The sequence below is a fragment of the Apis florea genome, unplaced genomic scaffold, assembly GCF_048593485.1.
Source record: "Apis florea isolate Af1SG1 unplaced genomic scaffold, ASM4859348v1 contig_3802_pilon, whole genome shotgun sequence".
Classification (NCBI taxonomy): Eukaryota; Metazoa; Arthropoda; class Insecta; order Hymenoptera; family Apidae; genus Apis; species Apis florea.
This window is the reverse complement of record NW_028256863.1, coordinates 2,131,923-2,151,932: the sequence shown is the minus strand read 5'-3', so window position 1 is coordinate 2,151,932 and position 20,010 is coordinate 2,131,923. Positions and strand designations below refer to the sequence as shown.

The following is a 20,010-nucleotide window of genomic DNA, read 5'->3' as shown; positions in this document are numbered from 1 at the left end:
ATTTATGAAAATTATTAATATTTATGTATTTCTTTTATTTTTATAATGTTAATTAATATATTAATTTTTTTATAATATAACAAAAATTGCTTTGTTTAATAATACTGTACTCATTATTATATAGATGCTATGTTGTTTTCAAGTGCGACAATTATATTATAATCATAATTATATCATAATGACATATTTTCCAATTTCTATGAGTAATGAATTATTTATAATAAAACAATAATATATAATAATAATAATAACAGAAGAATTTATAAGATACATTTTATTAATAGGTACATTTGATTAGGTACATTTTCAGTGGTCATAATATCCTTATGCACATATTCATATGTATTTCTTGTTCTATAATTACATAATATTATATAATTACCACAAATATTTCATAAATATAAAGTTTAAATATCTATTTAATAAATAAATACGTCAGTTATGCAACAGTAAAGAGAAAATACATATTTAACAATTCAATATCAGAACGAAATAATTTATAAATTTCATATACATTATGCCAGAGATAAACTGTAAAATTCATTGTCAACAATGAGTCAAAAATATATTTCTGTAATCGTAAAAATAATACTCTTCCAACATTATACCTTTATTATATTACTAGTTTATCATTAGTGTTATATGACATTAACGTTTATATATGTAATATTTGTACATTATATGTTTATCAATCAACATAATTATCAATGGATCATATGATTTTTTTTGCTACAATGCTTTTAAATGAACACATATGATATACAATAAAATACTAATCACACGTAAAGTTATACAAAATACATTTTGTGTGTATAGTATTTGTATTTTTATACGCAAAAACCTATGCACTTACTATAGTATTAATATTTTTTATTTATTCTTTTTATTATAAATTTTTATAATTTCTTTTATATATATTCCAATGCTATTTTATTTATTCGCGCTTTAATACATGAATATAAGTGCTGCTTAAGTTTCGTTTTGTTTATTAGGCCACAATAAATTTATATTTTTAACAATCTTATATGAAGGCAATGCAAAGGAATATCTTTTAAATTGTTATAATCTTTTTATAAAGATTATTTTCACGGATAAAATTTTGTTTACACGAACAATTATTTTTAACAATAAATAGATATTGATTTTAAATAAACAATGTGCATAATTTTCTTTTATAAATAGACATATAATTTTATTGTTATATAATTAAACTTAATTTAGGATTCCATAAAAAATACATATTATACTGTACTTTGTATATACTTATTCATGTCATATTTATGTCATATTTATGAGAAATATTTTATCTCAAATAAGTAATTTGACTGCTGTTGATTTACATAAACATTTTAAGAACGATGACCAGGAATGTAAGTGCTCATTGATATGATAACATTGTGATCATTGCACAATTTGTATTTTATGTTAAATGGACGTGTCACTTAGTTTCATAGAAGTGTATTAGTATTTTCTACATGTATTGGCAAACTTTAATTAACATTATTTCATAATATTCATATCATTTTTTAAAGATAAATAAATCAGTAAAATATCATGATCATTTATATTAAAATAACTTACTTGGATCTAGAACTTTATAGGAATTGTATGTTTCTATATTTGAAGAAATAATTTCGAGTTTAATATCTGTACGATGATAATACGAGTACAATAATAACATGAATTAAATCTAAATATTCTTGTGGTCACAAGCCTTAAATCTTAGCAAAACCTTTTAACGTTATATGCAACCAGTAAGACTTAGGTCTTTAGTTTGTCCTAAGTATCGCTTGTCGTTGCAAATTATGTTTTGAGGTAGACAAGTATATTCTTTGAATAGCTTTTCATAGCTATAGGTAAAGCTAAACCAAATGATAAGTTTCCATTAAAGAAAGATGCCACATTATGTTTAATTTTATATCTCAGACCACAAATATAGCCTAATAGATTTACTTGCAAAATTGTAAAGTAGCCATGAAAGCTATAATTTGATTTTTAATTCAAATTGTTGCAATCAAAAAATTTAAAGAGTACAATATCTTCTAAAGGCGATTTGCCATTCTAATGAATTTGTGTTAAAGCTTTAAAAAAAAAAAAATTAGATAACATAAATATCATGCACTTTTAAGATTCATACAATTGCAATATAATTATTGTGATTGGTATCAAAATTTTAAATAGACGAGGATAAAATCCAATCTCAAATATATTAAAAATGTTCATAAAATCTAAGATTTGAAGCTATTGCATTCAAATGTCGTATTGAGAGATAAACATCATTAATTGTATTCATTTTTATCATTATATTCAAATATAATCGTTATATCGAATGCTTTTTTACTATATTATAACATTTAAATGTTTTATATCATGTTTTATATCATGTAATATTTATATTTTTGTTTATTCTATTTTTCGATGTTTTCTCGCGCTTATATGTTCTAATAACATTCAATGTAAATAAGAATATAATTTTCAGTTTTTATCTATGAAAATGTTTTTTAAATGTTTCAATATCTTCATTTTCTTATATTACTAAAATATAGCTTACCTTCATATTTCAGGTACTATATTTGTACCTACTTCTTACTTAATTTTAAACCGCAATCAAAATATATAATTATATATTTTTTAAACAAAATATTAATCTATATTTTGTGATTATAGCAATAATATGAAATAATTTACTATTTATTGAAACAATTCACATTAAAAAGATTAAGTTATTAGCGCGCATTTTATTATTATGTAATTGAATGTATAAACGATACGTGTGTGCATGATACATTCTGATTTCATGTTAACCTACTAATGTTTGCAGAATATTAAATTCTATGATTGTATATTCAAAGTTTGACATTTTTTCTCTCATAAATATCAACGCAAAATAATTATTGTAATGTCATACAATACTAACAAAATCTACTATGAATAGTGTATATGGAACATTACCTTTTACTGCAAACATTTGTAATTTATACGAGAGAATCATTATCAACATCCATTTCTTCTACAGTGATATAAAGTCCTTCTTCCTCATATGTAGATTCGTGTTTTGCTAAAACTTTAAGTAATGGTCGTAATTTCATCCACCATTGATATGTTGGAATGCGATGTCTAAAAGTTTTATAAAACATAATTAAATATTTTTAATAGTTAAAATTAATATTAATATATTGTTGCTTACTCAAAATCCGTCATTTCAAGAAGTTCTGCAAACGGTGTAAATTTATAATGTTGTCGCACAATACCAATCATAACTGCACTATCAGCATCCATTGCTGTTACTTTACCATCAGCATCAGTATTTTTTTTTAGTTGTTCACTAAACCATTCAACTGCTTTAGAACCCATTTTTGTGCCCAAATTTCGATCAAATGGAGTTGGTGAACCTCCTTGCTGCATATGACCTATAAAAAAATTGGTAAACTTGATAATTTTTTATTGTTTTATTAAAAATATAAAACCATAATATTTATTCCAATAATAATACCAATAATATTCATTCTACAGCTGAAGAGGCCTTTTCCTTCTTCACTAAAAAGTCTTTGCATAAAATCTGTACTATAATTTAAGTTTGCATTTTCATTTCTTAAAATAAGACCTCTTTGTACACCTTCAGACATTTTAGCAGCCATTGCAATAACATCTTGATTTAAATCTTTAATATTAAACTTTTCTTCGAAAATATATGCTGCATCAGCTCCACCGGCTAATCCAGCCAGAGTAGCTAAATAACCACAATATCCACCCATAGTTTCAATAATAAATACTCGACGCTTTGTACCTTGTGCAGACTGACGGATTCGATCACAGATCTAAAAATAACATAAATATATTCAATCATGCGAATTTTATATCAATAAATTTATTACAAAATATACTAGATATGCGAAATCCTACCTCTGTAATTTCATTTAAAGCAGTATCACATCCTAATGAAAACTCAGTTCCTGGAACATTATTGCTAATAGTTGCAGGAATCATCGCAATAGGAATTCGAAATTCTTCAAATTTGTCTCTGGCGTTGATAAAGGTAAGTCCTGTTTGATAGCCCTTTTAGAAAAATAGTAATAATAATATATTATAATAATAAACAAGCTATTTTAAAAAACATAAATTACTTCAACATAGTTTAGGTCTAATCATTACCTCAAATCCTCCTACAATAAGTAGAGCTTGAATTTCATATTCTTTAAGTCTCTGAGCAATTTGTGGTAACTGGTCCTCTTTAGGTGGAGCACGTTTAGTTCCTAAGAGAGCACCACCTTGTGATACCCAACCAGTGACAAAAGGCCAATCCAGTAATTTAAATTTTCCAGTTATAAGGCCTAAGATTCCATCACAAATACCATATACCTAAAATTTATCATGAGATATACATCATTATATTACAAAAAATTTTATATTATAATTATAAATAAAATTTTATAATTCTAAGATTATACCTTATCTCCTCGATAAATACAATTTCTAACAAAAGAACGCACAGCGGCATTCATACCACAAGAAGGTGAACCAATATGTATTACACCTAACGTATAATGGCAACTCTGTAACAAAATTCAATATTAATATTATAAAGAAATTTTATATCAATTCATGCAGCATGCACATAAAAAAACAAACGCGTTTTGCATTTGAACATGATGTTTAATATTTAGATTGAAAGGCATTATAATGCTTATGTTTATTTTTATTTTAACAAAAATATTATAGCAGATAAATTTATTTAGATAAAAAAAAATCTATCAAGATTTAAAAATTAGTTAACTCACTTGTCCATACAAAGTGAATTGCTAATAAAAAAAAAAAGATGAAAATATCAAAAAAGCTATTTTATGAAGCATCAAAATATAAAAATATGTGTACATATAGCTTTTTTTCAATGCAGATTTACCTTTGTTAATGTGGGACTGTTACTTTCCTGAAGCAATATTAAATAAAAAATATAATAAAGATAAATTTTCATTTTGAATATATTCTAAATTAATCAGAATTAAAAATCTTCAAATGTATAATCCTTTATATAGAGTATTGTAATAGCCAAAAAAATTTATCTAAACATCTTTTTTGATTGTAATAAATATATAAATAAATATATAAACAAATATATAACAAATAATTTTAATTATTCATAGAATAATAAATATATAATAAAATTATAGAATATTAATTATATTATATATTATATATATAAATATATATAACAATATAAATATATATATAAAATTATATAATAAAAATTATAGAAATATTCTTTTATTCTGTTTATTGTATTCTGTTTTCAACTGAGACACACTATATATTTTATTATTTCGAAATTAATTATTTCATATGTCTAATAATCATTCAATTATATGTTTAAAAATTTTAAATTTATATTATTTAACATACCTTATTGGTATTGGTACATTCTATAGGTGCTTTCAGACGGGTCAACATTTTATATGTTTCCAAATTACGAGCAAATCCCCTAAAAATATTTATATTATTATAAAATAGTGTATAATACAATTTTTACTTTAAATATATTTTATAAAATAAAGACATACTTTCCACGAAGTTGAACTGCGAGATTCCAATTTTTATCAGCCATAGCTTGTGCTACTCCCTTAGTACGTCGAACGCATTCCATAAGAGGTAATCTTACAGCTTGATTGCCATTTAATGTAACAACACATGCTTCAGTGTCTGGCTTTGCTTCCATTAATGCCATTACTGCTTCTGCTCCCATTCGACAACCCTATTATTATTAAATATAATAAATATTTTGATTTTTCAAAATAAAAAAAAATAAAAAAAATTCCATAGAATTATTTATATAATAACTAACCAAAACTCTATCAAAAGCAGATGGATTACCACCTCTTTGAACATGACCAAGAACGGTAATTCTTGTATCTTGCTGTAGCTTTTCTACAACAACTTTATGAATTTTTTCAGCAGTAATTGGTTCACCATTTCTATCTAATGCACCTTCAGCTACAATTATAATATTAAGTCGTTGTCCCATAAGTCTTTCCTGAAATTATATATATTTTATATTTGACAAAAATAACATAACAATTATATAAATTTATATAAAAAATTTATACAACACATTTTTTAGTTAAAAAAAAATAATTGAAGATAGAAGAAGGAATAGTAAAATAATTTTTTTATTAATATTTTAAGTTATATTACATATCAAACATTCAATTAGTTAAATTAAAAATGAATTAAACAATATTACACAAGGAATTTATTAAGCAAGCATAATATTTAAGTTAGCAGTGTACAAAATAGAATTGCAAATGAATTATAAGAAGCTTACCATTATGAGCAACTTAAATTGAAACAAAAATATATATATTCCTCCTTTTACTAATAAAAAAAAAGGCACAAACTAAGATAAAATATTGCAATTGTAATATTAAAAAATGAAAAATATAGACAATTTTATATTTTATTCATAGATTATTTAATTTTATAACCGTTTAAAAAATAAAAAAAAAAATTGCGAACCTGTATTAATTTTTTGCACAGCTTATTTGGCCAATCTTGTTCAGGTGGCCACTCTGGGATGAACACAAAATCAGCTTCAGAACATATGGCTGCCACTAAGGCCAGGTAACTGTAATGGTATGTTATAAAAGCTAGCTAAAATATTACATAATAACTATAGTATAGTAAAATGATTGATTTCATTTTGAATTGATAAAAATGTGAAAATAATAAATGAACTAATAAAATATTACAAATTTGTGAATCACAAAGGTTTAAATTACTTAGTAAATAATTAATACTTGCAATAAATTGTTGTTGCTAAGAGAATTTTACAATATAAATAATAGGAGACTATTATAATTCTATTATACCTAATATATCCCTATCCTAAATATTTTTATAATTTAATTATTTTAATACAGGAGCAGACACACGTTTAATGAATTCAACAAAAATAAATTTAATAATAATTTGACTAACAAATATTATATTATAAAAAAGCATAATTTATTAAGAAAAATATATAATGATTGATCAATAATTAATAACGTGCCTGTTGCACAGCTTTGCAAAGTTCCTCAACCCAATTACCTGTTGAGGGTACTTCAGGTATAAAGCAATAACATGCTTCAGAAGATAAACAAGAAGCTAACGCCAGATACCTGAAAGACTTTACTTCTTATTAAATTCATACTACATATACTGAATTATCTTAAAATTTGTTTTTATCTTTAAATTCAATGTTATTTATATAAATGAAATTTTTGATTTAATGCTATATATTTATAAGAAGAATAAGAATTATAAGAAGAAATAAGAGTAACATAATTAAGCAACTAAAAATACATTAAAAACAAAAACAAATTATTAAATTTGTTAAATTAAGTTAGAGGGAAACAACACTATAACAATAAATTTATAAAATTCCTAAACAACATGCCTGCCCCAATTTTTTACATAATTTATCAGGCCAGTCAGCAGGAGGAGGTGATTCTGGACAGAAAACAAAATCTGCTTCTGCCGCTAAAGCACCCACAATTCCCAAATACCTATTCAAAAAGTTTTATATAGAATATAAAATATAAAAACAAATATTTTTTTAATTTATAAGATATAAATTTGTTTGTTTGTTTAATACTGAAAAATTAAATTTTTCATTTATTTTATTTTATTTATTTAAAAAACAAAAATTTTTAACATTTCATTAAAAAAATTTAACAAATAACTTACCCGCAATGTCGACCCATAACTTCCATTATGAATGTTCTTTGATGAGAATATGCTGTACTAACAATAGCATCAATACTTTCAATAATACGATGTAACGCAGAATCAGTACCAATAGTCATGTCAGTTCCACAAAAATCATTATCAATAGATCCCACTAAACCAGCAATGTGTAAATGTTCAAATTTTTCTACTTGGTCTATTGTAATTTCTCCTAAATAAACAGCAATAATAAGTATACAAATATATTACAAAAATAAAAGTATCAAAGTAAAAATTTTTTATTTACCTTCCTTAGCTAATTCTTTTAATAGGCTTGACCATTCTTCTTTAAATATATTTGCACCAGTAAGTGAACCATCACCACCTATTACAACTAAATTACTTATTCCAAGTTTTACTAAATTTTTTGCAGCTTTTTTGCGACCAGCGCGTTCTTCAAAGTCATGGCATCGAGCAGATCCTATTATTGTACCACCCTAAAGTAAAATCTCAATTAAATTTAAAATATAACAATATACATATATATATATAGACACACATAATATATACTTTATGTATGATAGAAGAAACAGATGACCAAGTAGCTTCTTGAATATTTTTTCCACCATCTACCATACCTTGATAGCCTTCTTTAATAAAAAAAACTTTACATCCAAGATAAATACCCATTCTAACAACTGCTCGAACTGCTGCATTCATTCCTAAAAAATAAATTTTATTTTTAAAATTTATCAATCAAGCATGTATATTGATATACATATTTATTATTCTATTTTATTCATGTTGTACCTTGAGAATCACCTCCACTGGTGAAAACTGCAAGGCCTTTATCTTTATGACTACCAGGTTTTATAAATCTTCGAGCTGCTAAATCTTCTGCCATGCCTATCCAATACCACTTGTATTCCTACAATATAATTCTTGTACCTATTTTCTTGCAAACTTTCAAATCAAACAAAGATTCATTCATTCCATTATATAATAATATATAATAATATTTATTAATAAAATAATAATTTTATTAATAAATACTATCAAAGTAATATATATATACAATGTACTTTATTAATAAATACTAATTTTCATTTATTTAATTTTTATTGTTATCATTGTTACATTTCATTATATATTATATACTATTTATTATATATCTATATATTATTATAAGGAAAAAATTATAGCTTTTTTTATTAGTAAATAGATTTAAATCTTTTTTATAATGACAATACCAAATGATAAATTAATTCTTCATAATTATTTATTTCAATTTTGTATAATTATTTATTTCAATATCAGTGTATTAAATATAAAAATTATACATATATAAATTATATAAATTAATATATATAATTAATGTATAATTATATAATTTATACATAACAGAGAAGTATATGCCCACTAAGCTCTTATAATAGCTTACTTGTGGAAGCGCCATTGATTCCAAGCTCTGAATATAAATTCTTCTTTTATCATTGTTATTATTATAAAAAGACATACTATCATTTAAGTCTTCCTTACCTTGTTCTTTGTCATCTAATAAAAAACTTAATATTACTTTCCAAAATTATCATTGATTATGTCTTAACAATGAAATAAATTTTATAATACATATTATAATATATTACTTTGTATTGAAAAGTGTGGAAGGAGAAAATAAAAATCTTTCTTCTTCGATTCATCTTTGATTGTGCAAGGACATTGTATTTCATCATTCTTTATGGACATGTTTTAAAAATAAATATACAAAAAATTTAAAAAATAATTTCTATGTCCTAAATAAAATATATAACCTAAAATAAGAAACTATTAAATATTATAAACTACATTTATTGTTATTAACATGAACATAGCATCCGATTTATGAGAAACTTATTACCAATATTTACATAATAATCTTCTTCTGAATATTTAAAATATTTTTATAGTATGTATATAACTATTTTACATTAAAAAATGTCATTAATAGTCTTTAAATTTAAACATTGTTTAGTAATCAATGAAAAATCATAAAATTTGTGATATAAAATTATAGAATCAAATTTCCATTGAACTATTTAAGATCGTAATTATTTAAAAATAAATAATAAAAAGATATTACCTTAAAAAGGTATTTTTAAAGGACATAACGTCATTGATAGTCCTTCGTATTTTAAAATAAAATAGCATATGTTTGAAGAATCAATAGAATCTGGCACATTATCAAATTACTGTGCATCAAAACATTAGAACAACGGTAATGCATATAGAATAGAACATTGAAATTAAACTTGTAAATAACTTGTAATTTTTTGCGTATAAAAATATAAGTGTCAATTTAATAATAAAAAATACACAACTTAAAAAACAATAAAATAATTTATTAATTATTTAAGATAGATTAAGTTAAAAATTAATAAAAAATAATAGTCTATTGTAACAATGTATACAAGATATCGTCATTCTGTCACTGACAATTAATTAGTAAATTATTTATTATATGTATGTTATAATATGTATGTATAAGAAAATTGAACATTTTCAACTTACCAAATAAATATATATCCAATTACAATGAGAAATAAAATGTTAATTTAAAACTTTTTAAGTTTTAAAATTATTTGTACTTGAAAAATCTTACGGTGTTCACTGTACATCAAACACTGCTTTCGAGTCTTGAATTAAAACTGAAGGTGACCTTTACGTATGCTTCGACACGAAGCTCCCCACCAGTAATATCTGCCAGCTACTTACACCCCACCCTATGTAGTATTAAATTTAGGAAATGGCCGTAGATGGTGTTAGTGATACATAAGATATAAGTCGATGTTAGTGATACGATACAATGTTAACTTCTTGTCGCGTTTAATTTTCGAAAATTATTTTAAATTTTGTCTATTAAAAATTTATAAAATTATTGTTTTTTATCCTTTGTTAAACTAATTTTAATTTGTTTTATTATATGCAAAAATCGATAAATTTTATAAAATAATTACATATACTTACATCTTTATATATTTTAAGATAGTAAAACAAGTCTTGATTCAATCATTATTTTCACTAGATAGTTATCGTCACACTAAGTCAACGCAATTTATTCTAATAATAATCTAAGACAGAATGAATCTTGAACGTCATAAATAACAATACTTTTCTGAGCCTCTTCTTTGAACGTTGAGTTATTTTTATTTTTAATTATGTTATTTGAAAAAACAAAATACTTATGTTTTTTTTATTAAATTGATTGATTGGTTAATTAATTTTTATCAATTTGGATATTATGTTTAATTGATATATTGATTGAAGTAACAAATAATCTTTATTTGTAAATAATTAATAATAATAATAATGCCGAAATTAATTATTTTTATCTATTAAAAATAGATATTATTATCAAAGATTTAAGATATTAGTAAAATAAGATATTATTATTGCATATAAAAGAAACATTGTCTTTGATATACAGTGAACAATGAAAATTGAAAGGAAGGGACAATTATTATTTTTTTATATTAATTTTTCATTTTTACTTGTTTTATATTATATTTCCAAATAAATATTTCCACTTAAATTTCATATAACGATTTGTTACTTTAATTCATAATTATCATAATTCATTTCAATGATTACTATTTGTAATTGATTAAAACGACATTAGTCTACAGCAAATATGTAGGCCAAGGTCTAAGTCTGGTTTTATGATCACAGAATGGTATAAAATTACTTTATAGTAATTTGCATTATTTCAGGGTAATTTTTAATATGTTATTTTTAGGATATGATTGAAAAAATTTTTCACGTTTAAACATTATAAACTATTATTTGATTAATTCAATTTTATACAATCAATTGTATTTGCGAAAATAAGGAACAATCGTAGATATTCAAAAGATAAAAAAATTTTAAAAATTGAAAAAAAATTCAAATCGTACTTCTATCGATTATCTTGATTTCTACAAATTGTACAAAGCCTTGTATAATTATTTTATTATTAAAGACAATTTTCTTTGAAAAAAAAAATACGCGAATGTTACGTATGAAAAAATTAGAAAATTACAACGCGACAAGAATACAAGGATCTACACACTGATACGTATTAAAAGCCAATTAAATTACTGTATTTTTGTAGGCGAATATATAAACATACATATCTTTGTATAAATTTCGAAAGTTAACAAGATACAAACAAAGATATCGTAAAACTATTCAACTGTCAAGCTCTCAATTTTAATTATCAAATAAACAATAAAACATCGTTTTTGCTTTTATTTCAAATTGATTAGATTTAAACGAATATTGTTAATAATATTGTTAACAATTTATTTTATTCAAAATCAGTTCCCTCCATTTCTAGATTTTTATTAATTCAAATCAGTATTGAAAATGATATCAAACAATTTTCACTTCACATCCGATCGAACTTAGTATCTTACCTATCTTATAACTCTCTTCAATATCTACATACGATGAATCTTGGATCAACGAAGATAATTATGACGAAGCTTGCGAACATGAAAACGGTAATAATAAATACTAATCATAAAGAAGAATTCTTACTGTATAGGAACATTGTGCTTACATCTGTCTAGCCTTTTAAAATCATGTTCTTGAAATCTGTGTTTAAATTTAAAATACTGTTAAAGATGTAAGCGTATTATATTACGCTTTTGGAATTATTGACTCAATATATTATATATTGCCCTTCCAGAATACCTGATAATACTGCGAAGCAGGACAATCGAGATTATTTTCTGAGACATTTTATCAGAATTTATTATTTCGTGTAAACGTTTATAATAATTATAATTTACAATTACGACGTGATTGATGATAAATACAAATAGAACAACATAACTTGGGACAGGGGAACTAGGGAAATTCAGCGGATGAATATTTGAGATTGCAATGGCTAGCTTTTCCCACGAATAGAGAAAAAAAAGAGAAGAGGAAGATAGAGGAATGGAAAAAAGGGAAGAAACAGGGGCAAATAGAAAGAAAGGAAGAAGAGGAAAGGAAAGGAAAGGAGAGAGGAGAGGAGAGGAGAGGAGAGGAGAGAGAGAGAGAGAGAGAACGAGAGCAATTTTAGGAATTGTAGTATATAAAGATTAAAGTGAAGAATAATATTTCACCGTTTGCTATCTTGTTTGTGACACGGTGATAAATATTTCAATAATCAAATTACGAATCTAAATTTTTACGATGATCGGATAAAAAATAAATAGAAAGATTAATAAAGAAATTGAGCGCAGGAAGAGACCAAATAAGAAAATCATACAACTTATACATCACCTCTTTGTAACCCCCTCTTTATCTATAAAGTAAATTTGCGACAGCGTTAAAGAAAAAAAAAAATATGATACACTCGAAAAAAATTATAAATATGTAAGGAATTAAAGAAAAATTAAATCGATTATTATTATTAATGTTGCATATAATAATAAGAATATGGGAACATATTTTGAAACAACAATTGTCTACGAGTTCCAAAAGGATCAAAAAAAGAAAGAAAAAGAAAATTAAATTATTAAAAACATGCTACGCGAGAACGAGATCAGTGTTGAAAAATAATACGATTGCCCCAAAATGAATAAAAAATGGCAATTTTGGATATCTACTCGAACTCGCTCAGCTGGTCCATTTCTAATTGGATTTAAAATCTAAAATCCGCGAAAACCTTTCCGTATAATTTTAACATATCAATTCTTATTTTTCAGTCTCTCTCTTGCATCGGCCACTAAACACTTGCGTAAAATAATTGCGAAAAATATGTTTTTCGTTTATTAAAAAAAAAAAAAAAAAAAAAATTAAAAGCATTAATCATAGTTTTCGTGAACAAAATCATAATCCATGGCTATTACTATCGATGTTAACAAACGTAGGAATTATGGAAATCGAAATCGATCTTATGAATATATCTTTTTGCAAAATCAATTCGACTTCATACTCCTACTTTCATTCATTCATCCTCCATTATTCAATACGATAGAAACATGGACATATTGAAAAGTACAACATATTTGGAAAACGTTTACCCACATAACGCACGTTGTAATATCGATTAATCGTTATTTGTTTCCATATGGTAAACATTTACGTATATTGTATGTGTTTGTGTCTTTATATGTAAATCTATGCTCGTGTGTTTAGGGTAAGCGCGCGTATTTTACATACACTTAAAAAATATCCATGCATACGAGACGAAGAATACGTCAGAGAAATTCATTCTACCGAGACAGGTAGATTAGGACCGAAAATGGAATGGACCGAACCAGAGGCGGATGGTGGATTTCAAAGGAATTAAACCGATTTCTATGAACAAAACAGAGTAAAAAAGAAACGAAAGCGAACAAATATTTAACGTTTATTTATTTTTAATATCGTAAAAAAGAATTGGTTTTAACATAGAAACAAATGGAATTTCGTTTATTCGATCGATGAAAATTAGGAATCGTTACTTAGAATTTAAGTAAAATACAAAAAGGACTTGTCGTAATTCTGAAATAATTAGAAGCACTAGATTCATACATATATACATGTTAATCCGCCCCTGGACCGAACGTATCCGTTGCATTTGGACGCGTTAATTTTAATTTATTATTTGACTTTTCCCATTTTTAAAATGGTAACGTTCGTCCCTTTTATCGAGGTTTCGGTCGAGCCGATCACAGACCGTTACACGTCTCTGATCCGCCTTTTAAATCTGTCACCACCAGATATCAGAATGAAATCTTCTTGAACTTTGTATGGTATACGTGATCGATCGATCAAGATTTACAACGGAGCTTTCAACCTTCAAAAAACGAATGAAAATTCAAAGACAATGCATGATCTTTTTGTGAACCGAATTCATAAATTATGCTCTGCTTAGAAGATATTCTGAAAAGTTATTATATAAATTTGCAAAATTGCAAGACGTAACGAATAATCTTCAAATTCTATCGACAATTTTCATGAGATCGATCATGCCTACAAAACTGAATATCATATATATATAATATATATACACGCATACATTCACGCACATACATATATACCAATATGTATAAATGCATGCATACGTGCGTATGTATGTTAAAGGGAATATCGGGATAATAATTTTTTTTTTATACGCGTACATAATTTGTCCTCGTTTTCTTCTTTTCCTTTGTTTTTAGCGCGACATTAGTAGTCAAGTCTCTGATAAATATCCGCTGTATATATATTATTGTGTATAATATATGTATATATATTATAACATATATACGGGAGAGAGAGAGAGAGAGAGAGAGAGAGAGGAAGAAAGAAAGATTGAAAGGGGGAAGGGGATACGAGAGTAAAAGAGATACAAAGAGGAGGAGAAAAAGAGATGGGCGCAATTAAATCAAAATTTATAAGAACGAGTTAAATGTCGAGATATCGAAATTATAGAAAGGAAAATATTTTTTAAAGAATTATTGCGCATTGATCGGCGGTTTAAATAAATCTACTTGTCCCCTTCCTTTCTCAGATATTCACGCGCTAGCAACGGACGGTCATGGCATACGATGGATAAAAATGTATTTTTAAAGTTATGTGCTCCACTCACCTCAATAATACAGCAATTAAAATAACGACACAATTTTGGAATAAATATGAGAAACAACAGAATTGTTTTAGACAATTCAAATATAAATCTTAAGATACACGCGTGTGCGCGTACACACACGAAAACGAAATAGGAAAAAAGAAAACGAATGAGCACACAAAATGTAGTGTTTGCGTACACGCGTGTTTATACGTAAGAATTTAAATACTATTAACACGTGCAATAATGTAAAAAGTAGTAAATGTAAAAATTAAGTCATCACTGTTTTTGTGTTGGAACTTAATAACTTAATGTATTTTTACTCTCCTTTCTCCTCCTGCGTTCTTCCCTTCGTATAATAATATCGTACTTGCTAGACAATGTGAAATTTAATTTAATGACAACTGGATATAATGTAATTAGATTCATGCGTGCTTTTTTTTTTTTTCTTTCACTTCATTTCTTCTCGAATCTCTGTTTTGTTTAGCAATACTTTAGATGGTAAATAGTGAGCAGATCTGGGAGTAGTGACAGTGTTTTTTTTTTTCATTTGCTGTTTTTTTTTTTTTTTTTTTTTTTTGCACTCCATATCTCGTCCCAACAACGAAATCGATACATTTTTCTGTATTCTATATATTTCCCAAAGACTAGTAGCTTCGACAGCATTATTATCTCTCATAATACGCATATACAACTTTACCGTTTTTCACACCGTTCTACGCTATACATCTTATTTGATGACGTTGTACGACGAGACAATGTTTGCAAAAATCCTTCCTGTCCTTTCCTCTGTTTATTCACAATTTGCTCCTTCTCTCTTCCACACAAAAATGAGTCGATACGCTTTTCTTGGATAAACTTGATGCCAGAAATCGAGTAATTCTCACAACTCGACCGTTTCCTTTCATTAAGGGCCGTATATGGGTATGGCAACGCAATATCCTAAGTTGATTTTCACATAAATTTGCTAATTTTTTTTCTTACCTTCGCCATTTATTACTTTCTCTTCGTTTTTACTTCTTTTTCTTTTCTCTCCCTCTCTCTCTCTCTCCCTCTCTCTCTTTTCACACGCGCGCGCGCACACACACACATACACACACAAGCTCTCTCTCTCTCTCTCTCTCTAATCCCCCTCTCCCTGTTCCCCTCTTTTAAGATTGACACTCTCCTTGAATGTTCAAATTCAAAATTTTTTTTTCGACGAGTGGCAATAGCAGGTATTATAATCAGCGACCAACACATGAATCGATTCCTTAGGAAAGGTAACGGTCGAGAGCGAGATTTTCTCGTGTTCGAATTTTCGAATCGGGCATAACAGCTGTGGCGGTGGCATTGGCAGCAATGTGCGGTCGCATTGGAACAAACAGGTCATGTCACGATTTTCGAGGAGATAATAAGGAAATAAGGATTCGAAAAAGGACGATGATATTTTTGATGAATGCGGAAGTAAGAAAGAAAAAAGAAAAAAAGAAAAAAAAAAAAAGAAAATACAAAGAGGAACACGAAATGAGATAATAAAATGGAAAAATAAGAGGATAATTGAAGATAGAATGGGATGATTGGTAAACGGAATGGAAACGGAGGGGAAAAATGGCAAAAGAGAGGGAAAGGATGAAAGGGGAGAAGAAAAGAAGAAAAGAAGGAAGAAGGAAACGAGGTACGCGAGGGACGAAAGGACAGGCGAATGGATAAATCGATCTCGGGTGGATGGATGGGTGAGCACTTTAAGGGACGGGGGGACGATAGAGAATAGATGTTCTTATTAGGTTAGAAAGGACTTAAGCTTAGGAAGGTTAGTTATCTCCACCCTCCTGTGCTTCGTCCGCATCACCCTGCGTGTCACTGGTCCAAAGAGTGAGGTTGTCGCGTAAAAGCTGCATAATTAGCGTGGAATCTTTATAGCTGTCCTCGTTAAGTGTGTCCAACTCTGCGATCGCATCGTCGAACGCCTGAAATGATTATATAAATATTAAAATTTTAATAAAAGATTCCATCTCAATTTTTTTTTCTTCCTTTCATTTCGCATATGAATCTATGCAGCAATCGCGGCAAAACTATAAGAATTCGCATTCTTTCACAATCACGCGAAGTCATACATTCGTGCAAAGCATTAATAAATTTTTATTAGAGATAGGAAATGTTGCGAGTATATGGATATTAGATGCGTATGATGCGGAATAGTTACCGATACAGTGGAGACTCATTACAGCATTGTCACACTAAATATTAAAATAACTTCTTTTTTCTTTTTCTTTTTTTTTTTTAACAGGTTAGTATGCACTCAAAAACATAGCATTTACCGTAGTACAGCATCACGACACACTGATAATCAATAATTAATAGTAAAAGATGCATTTATTTGTTTAACATCAAATAATCATCCAACCAAGCATCAAACTGTCGATTATCCCTAACCTGTTTGGCAAGATGACAGGCTCTAGCGGGAGAATTAATAATTTCATAATAAAAAACGGAGAAGTTGAGAGCAAGGCCGAGCCTGATGGGATGCGTAGGTTGCATTTTTGACTTTGCAATGTCAAATGCTTCTTGATACGCTTTCTGTGAATCCTCGACTACCGCTGTAATGCAAACCGAGAAATCTAGATTACAATTTTCATAAATTTCAAGATGAAACTTAACTTTTTTTTTTTTTTTTCTGAGATAAATCTATGAGGTTGTCATGTGTTGTCATGTATGTATGTACATAGGAAGGAACAGGAAGAAAGGGAGAAAAGAGTAACTTCTTCATTTCTTCTGCAACACACTTTCGCGAGTATGTATTATTTGCAATCTTAATCGATGAAGAACCAACGAGAATTTAGAAGAGCACATCAACAAGTTATAAAAATAAAAGGATCTTCCCACAGCAAGATAAAATAAAATCGTAAAATTTTAGCCTTCACTGCATCACCATCACTTTCCCATTACTACATCTCTTCCTGCAATTGCTGTAAATTATCGACGTCATCCTCGTTTCTATAAATTATACCTGTTTGGCCAGCTGGCAGGCCTTGTCTGGTGAGTTGATGATCTCGTAATAAAAAACGGAGAAGTTGAGAGCAAGACCGAGTCTGATGGGATGTGTAGGCTGCATTTTTGACTTTGCTATGTCAAATGCTTCTTGATATGCTTTCTGTGAATCCACGACTACCGCTGTAATGCAAACCAATGGGAAATCCAGATTACAATTCCTCCAAATTTATACGTAATCTCTCCTTCTCGTCGCGATGTACACGTAAAGGCTAGGGAATACGGGAATAAAATGGAAAAAGGGAAGGAACATGAGCAACCATTTCGCGTGATTTTTACGCGAGACATTTACAGTGTTCGTGAGTGTACTACACGGTTGTGCAAACAAAGGAAATCACCAGAGTACAGATAGGGAACAAAATTGAAAAGTGCCTTTTCCTTCACCCCATAAAGCAGAATATTTATATTTTTGCCTCCACTGCATCAACACCATCCTTTCGCATCTTCTCTTTCGCGATTGCTGTTTAGTTCTACTATCGATATTTGTATCGACCCTCGTGAATTATACCTGTTTGGCCAGCTGGCAGGCCTTGTCTGGAGAGTTGAGGATCTCGTAATAGAAAACGGAGAAGTTGAGGGCGAGACCTAGCCTGATTGGGTGGGTAGGCTGCATCTTTGACTTGCTGATTTCGAACGCATCCTGGTATGCCTTCTGGCTGTCGTCTACCACGGCTGAATATATTATGTGCAAAATTATCAACAAAATGTCAACGATTTTATAATTGTTGATATTTTGAATTTAAAACTGATTTTATCTCGATATGATTATCTTTATATATATATATAACGTTTCATAAATAACAATAACAACATATTATAATGATATTAATATTAATAAAATAAATAAAATAAATATTAAAAAACCTAATATATTTCAACAATAAGTTTCAATTTCTTATTTTGAAAGAAACGATATTTGCGCGTTATTGTATGAATTTTAAATGAAACTTAGAAAAATGCAACGAAACGTAAATGACATTGTTTGTCATTATCGAGAAAAAAAACATGGCGTTAAATTCCACCAACGCTTTAGAATTATTTTTCTGTTCAAATATATAAAACTATATAAAAATAGTCCAATATACGATGAGCACCTTGGAATTTTTCAAACCTTTTCGAATCTAAGAATGTAACAAAACAGTAGATTCAGCAAAGAACATCTGCCATTGCAGCTGTGCTTCCTTTTTTCTGAACTATAGCTACGGGGACGAACGCAGGTACGAAAAGTATTGTGCGACAGCTTTCTATTCGAAGAAAAACGCACATTGATCCTCTCGTACGAAATTCAATGTCACATTATAGACAAAAATATCTTCGACTGGTTTTATATCTTGATGAAATACAGTGAGTATGCAAAATAAAAAAAGAAAAGAGAGACAAATGCCCTGGATTATGTATCAATCCTTTCTTAAGATTGTCGATGAAGAATTAATTTCAGCTACAAATGATTATTAACCAGAATCCGTAAAATTGTAATTGTGAAGCCGTTATTAATATTATGTGTTATCGAATACATACCATTTCTAGTTTCTCCGGTAGCAACTTCTGCGAGATACCTGTAGTAGTCGCCTTTCATCTTGAGGTAGAATACTTTACTCTCGGCATTACTAGCCTTGGGGATCAGGTACTTATCAAGGAGTCCCTGGAACATGATGATATAATTAATTTCTATATGTTTTTTTTTATTAATTTTTGTCACTATGTAGCGCAACAAAGAGAAAATAAAAATAGAAATATATATA

The 20,010-nt window shown here is 27.5% G+C and overlaps 2 protein-coding genes across 31 annotated transcripts in view; both read right to left on the bottom strand.

The window, feature by feature from the left end:
* Window positions 1–259: 259 nt before the first annotated feature.
* Pfk (ATP-dependent 6-phosphofructokinase) lies at window positions 260–10,449 on the bottom strand. Of its 22 annotated transcripts, XM_086916383.1 has the most exons (20): window positions 10,246–10,449; window positions 9,345–9,509; window positions 9,140–9,252; window positions 8,509–8,626; window positions 8,269–8,420; window positions 8,006–8,195; window positions 7,720–7,930; window positions 7,430–7,538; window positions 5,837–6,025; window positions 5,556–5,746; window positions 5,398–5,476; window positions 4,901–4,927; window positions 4,779–4,799; window positions 4,449–4,553; window positions 4,153–4,359; window positions 3,904–4,056; window positions 3,494–3,818; window positions 3,188–3,410; window positions 2,953–3,117; window positions 260–571 (listed from the first exon to the last, which is right to left on the bottom strand). In XM_086916383.1, the coding sequence occupies exons 2-19, from the start codon at window positions 9,442–9,444 to the stop codon at window positions 2,976–2,978; spliced, it is 2,655 nt and encodes an 884-aa protein (XP_086772509.1). In that variant the 5' UTR covers window positions 9,445–9,509; window positions 10,246–10,449; the 3' UTR covers window positions 260–571; window positions 2,953–2,975. The 22 variants fall into 22 exon arrangements, with proteins under 22 accessions (XP_086772509.1, XP_086772513.1, XP_086772516.1 ...); XM_086916387.1 differs by lacking the exon at window positions 4,779–4,799; XM_086916380.1 differs by lacking the exon at window positions 260–571 and having other exon boundaries at window positions 2,674–3,117.
* Window positions 10,450–15,523: 5,074 nt separating this feature from the next.
* 14-3-3zeta (tyrosine 3-monooxygenase/tryptophan 5-monooxygenase activation protein zeta) overlaps window positions 15,524–20,010 on the bottom strand; it is a 17,162-nt gene continuing 12,675 nt past the window's right edge. For 4 of the 9 annotated variants that reach the window (XM_003692755.4, XM_086916406.1, XM_086916408.1 and 1 more), the window contains 3 exons: window positions 19,787–19,910; window positions 18,777–18,940; window positions 15,524–17,187 (listed from right to left, as the gene is read on the bottom strand). In XM_003692755.4, the coding sequence (XP_003692803.1) occupies window positions 17,032–17,187; window positions 18,777–18,940; window positions 19,787–19,910 (444 nt within the window). In that variant the 3' untranslated portion in view covers window positions 15,524–17,031. Of the gene's footprint in view, window positions 17,188–17,653; window positions 17,818–18,227; window positions 18,392–18,776; window positions 18,941–19,786; window positions 19,911–20,010 lie in introns of all 9 variants that reach the window. The other 5 variants (XM_012485132.3, XM_031915805.2, XM_086916411.1 and 2 more) reach the window with 2 other exon arrangements.